The sequence below is a fragment of the Erythranthe guttata genome, chromosome 13, assembly GCF_056151865.1.
Source record: "Erythranthe guttata isolate IM_541 chromosome 13, IM_541, whole genome shotgun sequence".
In the NCBI taxonomy this organism is placed as follows: domain Eukaryota; kingdom Viridiplantae; phylum Streptophyta; class Magnoliopsida; order Lamiales; family Phrymaceae; genus Erythranthe; species Erythranthe guttata.
The window spans coordinates 18925140-18933108 of NC_142545.1; the positions used below are offsets into that span (position 1 = coordinate 18925140).

The 7969-nt window shown below is 38.3% G+C and overlaps 2 protein-coding genes across 2 annotated transcripts; both read left to right on the forward strand.

Annotated features, from left to right (window-relative positions):
• Positions 1–934: 934 nt before the first annotated feature.
• Positions 935–2146, forward strand: LOC148766109 (uncharacterized). The gene has a single exon (XM_088812492.1). It carries the CDS (start codon positions 935–937, stop codon positions 2144–2146), a length of 1212 nt encoding a protein of 403 aa, XP_088668618.1.
• A 2428-nt stretch (positions 2147–4574) lies between these two features.
• On the forward strand, positions 4575–6580 carry LOC105948748 (tyrosine decarboxylase). The gene has a single exon (XM_012971976.2). The coding sequence runs from the start codon at positions 4838–4840 to the stop codon at positions 6359–6361; it is 1524 nt and encodes a 507-aa protein (XP_012827430.2). The 5' UTR covers positions 4575–4837; the 3' UTR covers positions 6362–6580.
• Positions 6581–7969: the final 1389 nt, after the last annotated feature.

Here is a 7969-nt window from a genome sequence, read left to right on the forward strand (position 1 = left end):
CTAGTTTAATTTTTAATTATACAGATCTCCAAGCTAATTAATATCAGTATTTACATATGTAGACGCATAAAATTAATTAATTGGTTAATTAAATTAGCCAATTAAATTGTGTCTAAATTAAATAATAATTTATCTTGCAAAATAAGTCATGGGGATAATTATTAATTAATTATTGGCCAATAGGATTATTTCTTCTCTTCCAAGTTATAAGAGATAAATATCAATTTAAAGAGAGCCAATCAAATTGCGCCACGTCATCAAGTAGACTTTAAGTAGGACTCATATTCTACCACTATAAATAGGGACCCTCCCTACACAATTCAAAAGACAACTCAAGAAGAATAAAAACCGTAGGAGAAAATTCTCTCTACAATATTCAAGTCGTTCTTCATCAAATTCAAGGCGTTCTTCATCAAATCGAAGGAGTTCATCAAATCGAAGGTGTTCTTCATCAAATCAAGGCGTTAAAGCGTTTAATTCGAGATTACGGTGCTAAACCCTCGAATTAACGTTATTAACATCAAATCAAGATCGAAGGAAGATTGAAGGGCCAAATCCATCAAGAACTCCAAGATCTTCAAGTCAAAATCCGTCAAAGTTCAGCGTTCGATCCGAGATTCAAGTCGCAAGACCCTCGGAAGACGTTATTCAAATCCGGAGAAGATCAAGTCAACGACTCGTCTCCGAAATTCAAAGTCAATCATATATTTTTCTTGAGAGAATAATCAGAGGATTAAATTAGAGTTTGTAACCCGCAATATTTTATTTTAATTCAATAAATTATCTTTGTGCAAGTATTTTCTTGTTTGTCTAAATCGCAGATAAGGATTTTGTTGCTACAAATTTTGGCACGCCCGGTGGGACATCTCTACCTCTCATCTCTTCTATCTCTCGAAGATCCTCGAAGTGTTGCAGTGACTGCTCTACGTTCACAATGAAGATTGCTTCTTCGGATTCATCAAGTATGGGCTTAGGTACAAGGAGTATGGCTAAGAAGCTGCAAGCATCCTCCGAGACTAACTCGACGCCTCAAACCATTCAGAAAGGCTTACCACCTCTTATCAACACAAGCGCAGACGTGGAAGGTTCAAAACGAGAGATTTCACAGCCCACGCCTCGTTCAACATCAAGCTACTCAGAGGTGGCATCCGTCATGACAACAAACGCTACAACCATGGAGGAGCAAATTGCAAGTTTGACAAGGGCCATTGAGGGACTCGCAAAGCATGTTCAACAACGAGATTCTCAAATTGCCGAGTTGATCAACAAGATGGACAAAGCCGATGCTAGTCAAGCTGTGGAGAATCAGATAGAGGTTCAAGACGAAGTCGAGACATCCACAAAGCAACAACCAGTTGAAAACGAGAAGGCTCCAGCTCAAGAACTTCAAGTTTCTCCAGAAGGGATGATTCATGTAGATCAAGTGATGACGCTGATCAGTGGAACCATCAAAGACAAGTTGGAAGGAAGCTCGAAGTCTCCATCAACCTATGTCAAGCCATACACGCAAAGGATTGATGATCTAAGGATGCCAATGGGCTATATACCTCCAAAGTTTCAACAATTTGACGGCAAAGGCAACCCCAAGCAACATGTGGCACACTTCGTCGAGACTTGCAATGATGCCGGGACGTACGGAGATCACCTCGTCAAGCAATTCGTCCGATCGCTCAAAGACAACGCGTTTGATTGGTACATTGATTTGGGGGCAAACTCCATCGATAGTTGGAAGCACTTAGAGGAAGAATTTCACAACCGCTTTTACAGCACTCGAAGAACAGTCAGCATGATTGAGCTCACCAATTCCCGCCAGTGGAAGAAGGAACCTGTCATCCACTACATCAACCGTTGGAGAAATTTGAGTCTTAATTGCAAGGATCGACTGTCCGAGACATCAGCTATTGAACTGTGCATCCAAGGAATGCAATGGGGACTCCGATATATCCTTCAAGGAATTCAACCTAAAAGTTTTGAAGAGTTGGCCACTCGAGCACATGATATGGAATTGAGCATAACTGCAAATGAAGTCGAAGAACCTTCATTCCAAAAGTCGTATGAGCTCAAAGAAGAACATGTTGAAGAAGAACAACAAGATCAAAAGGATGGGGGCAAGTCTTTTGAAGAAACAACATCCTATGCAATGTGACAAGTCAAATCAAATGTAGCACTCCTTGACACGAGTTTAAAAGGTCTACATGTCCAACTCCAGTGAAGCACTCCTTGACACGAGTTTAAAAGGTCTACGTACATGTCCAAATCAAATCAAGTACTCCTTGACACGAGTTTAAAAGGTCTACAAGTCCAAATCAAGTGAAATACTCCTTGACACGAGTTTAAAAGGTCTACATGTCCAAGTCAAATGAAGTACTCCTTGACACGAGTTAAAAAGGTCTACATGTCCAAATCAAATCAAGGCTCCTTGATACGAGCATAAACTATCTACATATCCAAGTCAAATCAAGGCTCCTTGATACGAGCATAAACTATCTATATATCCAAGTCAAGTCAATGCTCCTTGATACGAGCATAAACTATCTATATATCCAAATCAAATCAAGGCTCCTTGATACGAGCATAAACTATCTACATATCCAAGTCAAATCAAGGCTCCTTGATACGAGCATAAACTATCTATATATCCAAATCAAATCAATGCTCCTTGATACGAGCATAAATTATCTACATATCCAAGTCAAATCAAAGCTCCTTGATACGAGCATAAACTATCTATATATCCAAATCAAGTCAAGGCTCCTCGATACGAGCATAAACTATCTATATATTCAAATCAAGTCAAGGCTCCTTGATACGAGCATAAACTATCTACAAATTCAAGTCAAATGCTCCTTCAGTACGAGCTTAAACTGCAAATATTTCTCCTTGTCCACATGAGTATAAACTGTGCACGACATCCCTCAAAAGGATATAATTTGAACTACGTTATGACTTGATCCCTTTATAGGGTACGTAGGCAACTTAGAATCTCTCTAAGTTCAGTCATGATTTCAAAAGATATATGTTCTTTGCTAGATCAAGCTGCAATCGAAGTTGAGCAATTATCGAGACTCATCCACTCCAAGATGCATTGTCCGTGAATAAGTCTCGAGGGGGCATTTGTAGACGCATAAAATTAATTAATTGGTTAATTAAATTAGCCAATTAAATTGTGTCTAAATTAAATAATAATTTATCTTGCAAAATAAGTCATGGGGATAATTATTAATTAATTATTGGCCAATAGGATTATTTCTTCTCTTCCAAGTTATAAGAGATAAATATCAATTTAAAGAGAGCCAATCAAATTGCGCCACGTCATCAAGTAGACTTTAAGTAGGACTCATATTCTACCACTATAAATAGGGACCCTCCCTACACAATTCAAAAGACAACTCAAGAAGAATAAAAACCGTAGGAGAAAATTCTCTCTACAATATTCAAGTCGTTCTTCATCAAATTCAAGGCGTTCTTCATCAAATCGAAGGAGTTCATCAAATCGAAGGTGTTCTTCATCAAATCAAGGCGTTAAAGCGTTTAATTCGAGATTACGGTGCTAAACCCTCGAATTAACGTTATTAACATCAAATCAAGATCGAAGGAAGATTGAAGGGCCAAATCCATCAAGAACTCCAAGATCTTCAAGTCAAAATCCGTCAAAGTTCAGCGTTCGATCCGAGATTCAAGTCGCAAGACCCTCGGAAGACGTTATTCAAATCCGGAGAAGATCAAGTCAACGACTCGTCTCCGAAATTCAAAGTCAATCATATATTTTTCTTGAGAGAATAATCAGAGGATTAAATTAGAGTTTGTAACCCGCAATATTTTATTTTAATTCAATAAATTATCTTTGTGCAAGTATTTTCTTGTTTGTCTAAATCGCAGATAGGGATTTTGTTGCTACAACATAATCCTTCCTTTTCTTGATTCCATATTCGAGTGAGTTCGAATAACTGCATCATACTTATTCGACAGTTCGAATTAGAACACTGAACACCGAACTTTTTTAATTTTTTTGAGAGAAAAAAATATTTACTGCCAAAATATAATCACAATGTTCATAAACAATTGAAGAAACCAAGAATCCAAAAATATCAGCACATGTAACCGTATCAAATAGTAAATATACCCATATCTTTCCTTACTGGGAAAATGGCCAGACTGGAATTTAATGTACTTATATATTTATATATATATACATTACTCTACAAAAAAAATCACCATTTATTAATTGATTCATCACCTTTGTTTCATACATACGTAACAAAAAAAAAAAAAAAAACAAACAAAAAAATAAATAGCTATGAATTATTACAAGAGAACAAGAAGGAAATTATAAATCACGCCTGAAAAATAACATCCACATGATCAATGGGCCCCACAAATTTAACTGATTCATTAACATCGCAATTGGGCACCACGCACCCTTCCAGGAAATACCGCGAGTCCAGACAAAACCATACTGCCTTAAAAACGTGTGGACTGTGGTCACTGGACACCATCCATCAACCCCACAACCAAAAAAATATACATTAATAATTAATAATTAAAAATAATAATAGTAATAAATAAATAAATAAATAAGAAAAGGAAGAACGTGCATAATGGTCACCAACAACCCCCATCAATTATACATAATATCAAGTTGCCCATCTACCTCTTTCTCTCTCTCCCTATATATATATTTCATGCATTCATTCCTCTTCCCAATTCACTACCAAAATACATTACTTCTCTCTCTAAATATTTCACCTATTGCTACATTAGTGAAAGTTCCCAACTTTCACTAGTAGCATTTTTTTCTAAACCCATCCAACCCGGATCCGAATCCGAACCCGCATCCATGGGCAGCCTACAGAACCAGAAACCCGACAACGGCTTCTCCGGAACCATGAAGCCACTTGACCCGGAAGAGTTCCGTAGGCAGGGCCATTTGGTCATCGATTTTCTCGCTGACTACTACAAGAACGTCGAGAAATATCCGGTTCGGAGCCAGGTCGAACCGGGTTACCTCAAGAAACTCATGCCCGATTCGGCTCCGCAAGATCCGGAACCCATTGAAGAAATCCTTCGCGATGTGCAGAAGGATATCGTCCCCGGTATTACACACTGGCAGAGCCCTAACTACTTTGCTTACTTCCCTTCCAGCGGAAGTATCGCCGGTTTTCTCGGTGAAGTTCTCAGCACCGGTTTCAACATCGTCGGTTTCAACTGGATGTCTTCCCCCGCCGCCACTGAGCTCGAGAGCATCGTCATGGATTGGCTCGGCAAAATGCTTGACCTCCCATCGGAGTTTCTCTTCTCCGGCGGAGGCGGCGGCGTTCTTCAGGGAACCACCTGCGAGGCCATACTCTGCACTCTCGTCGCCGCTAGGGACCAGATGCTGAAGAAGATCGGGAGGGAGAATATTAACAAGCTTGTCGTGTACGGTTCCGACCAAACCCACTCCGCCCTTCAGAAGGCGGCGCAGATTGCCGGTATCAACCCTCAAAACTTCCGCGCCGTCGCCACCACTAAGGCCGACGCCTTCGGTCTCACGGCGGAGGCGTTCCGTGAAACTATCGAATCCGATATCGCATCCGGGCTTTTCCCGCTCTTCCTGTGCGCCACCATCGGTACGACGTCGTCCACCGCCGTGGATCCTCTGAGCCCGCTGTGCGCGGTGGCGGAGGAGTACGGGATATGGGTGCACGTGGACGCTGCATACGCAGGAAGCGCGTGCATTCTACCGGAGCACCGTCATTTCCTAAACGGAGTAGAGAACGCGCACTCGTTCAGCTTCAACGCGCACAAGTGGTTCCTAACGACGTTAGATTGCTGCTGCATGTGGGTGAAAGACCCAAGCGCGTTGGTGAAAGCACTATCGACATACCCAGAATATCTAAGGAACAAAGCCTCCGAGTCAAAGCAGGTCGTTGACTACAAGGATTGGCAGATCACTCTCAGCCGTCGATTCAGATCTCTGAAACTGTGGATGGTACTCCGTAGCTACGGTGTGGCCAACCTCAGGAAATTCCTCCGCAGCCACATCAAAATGGCTAAGAACTTCGAAGGACTGATCGGGATGGACAAGCGTTTCGAGGTTGTGGTCCCCAGAAACTTCGCCACCGTGTGCTTCCGCATATCGCCCCTGGAGTTCGGCGGGAACCATCAGATCGTATCAAAGGAAGACGCGGCGAATAACTTCAACGCAAAATTGCTGGAAACAATAAACGAATCGGGTAAGATTTACATGACACACGCAATCATTGGTGGAGAGTACGTGATGAGATTCGCAGTCGGGGCAACCCTAACAGAAAACAGGCATGTTATTTTGGCCTGGAAAGTTGTTCAAGAACATGCCAATGCTCTGCTCACCAGTTCCTGATTGATTCGCATGGAAGATGAAAACAAATGGAAATTTCTGCCTGTTTTTTTTGTTCTTTTTAGTTTTTTTTTTATTTTGTGAAATTTAATATTAATAAGTGTCAATTGTTAAGTTTATTGATGTTTTGTCTTTTATTTTTAGTGTATAGATTATATGTTCCTCTATGTAATGTTTCCAATCGGGAGAAATAAATGAATATTTCACCTCTTTAAAATTAAATGAACTTCCCTCTCATTTAATTACATGCATATATCACTTGAGATCAATGTATATCTAGAGTAAATTACGCTCACCCCTGAGATAAGCTATAATTACGAGAAAAAAAATTCTCTTACTACCCATCAATTATATATTGTCTTACAATTCTACCCCTACAATGTAAAATTTAGCTAGAGTTGCTGGTTCGGCCGGTAAACTGATCGAATTGAAACGTTAATTCGGTGTGTTCTTTAGTATATATATATATATATATATATATATATATATATATATATATATATATTATAAGTATTTGAACTGAATTTAATTTTTAAAAATCAGATTATAAATATATTTAATAAAAGGTTTGGTGATTCGATTATTTATCGAACCAAAAGCTAAACGGTATGAAATTATGCAAACATAAGTGGGTTTTTTCGTAATTTGATCTTAAGTTAGAGGTTATCGTAATTTGCCATATATATAATTGAGAGAGGCAATAATCAATCTTAAGTGAGTTAGGTGGGCGCTCATGTTGTATTAATACTAAGATTAGTCTGCCCTAATAAGTTTTAGTTATAAATTAGAATGAGTCCTGACTTTTTTGTCATCCAAAGTTTAATGGTGGTCACGGGAATGTGGATTTCACCATCATAAGAAAAAAGTAATTAATAAACTTATAAGCTACTACTAATTGTAAATTAATTTTTAATTACACTCCAACTACCATATAATCATATTGTATTAAAAATTTTGTCCTATGTATAATATAATATACTAGAATCTTGTTAGATGAAATTTTCTTCAAGTTCCTGTGTGCAAACAAGAAACAACAGTCAATTGATTTGTTATATAATACTAAAGTTTAATAGTTGGGTCAAGGAAATATTATTATATATCAAGACGATGAATATTTTTTATTTAATTTTGTTTTTCCACCAATAAGACTATAATATATAATTAATATATACTTGGAGTAATGCTTGCTATCGTGGAACTGCATCACCAATTTGGTCTTTACTAATTTAAAAAAAAATATATTAATTAATTAATTGGGGGGTGGGGTGGCGCCAATCGCCATCCCTAAGAATATTCAAATCATTTAAAATTATCAACCACCAGCCATTCCTGATACTTGTTGCCCACCTACCCCCTCATTTATACTCTCAATTTTAACTTCTATATTTAGAATTTTCTTATCATGAAATATTACTATGTCGTCGAAAGGTTGAAATTGGAACGTAATTTTTTAATTTTGTCTGTTGTGATTTGGAAATTTTCAATTTTGAAACATTTTTTTTTTTCATTTCAGTTACTGTAATTTAATTTCGGTTTCCAATTAGTCTATTATTTATTTTGGAACGAAATTGAAATTATTATTTTTCGTTCGGAAGTGCTGATTTTCAACCT

Bases quoted from the DNA above. Each gene is read 5' to 3' on its own strand.
- LOC105948748 (XM_012971976.2), top strand. From the start codon at position 4,838: ATGGGCAGCCTACAGAACCAGAAACCCGACAACGGCTTCTCCGGAACC.
- LOC148766109 (XM_088812492.1), top strand. From the start codon at position 935: ATGAAGATTGCTTCTTCGGATTCATCAAGTATGGGCTTAGGTACAAGG.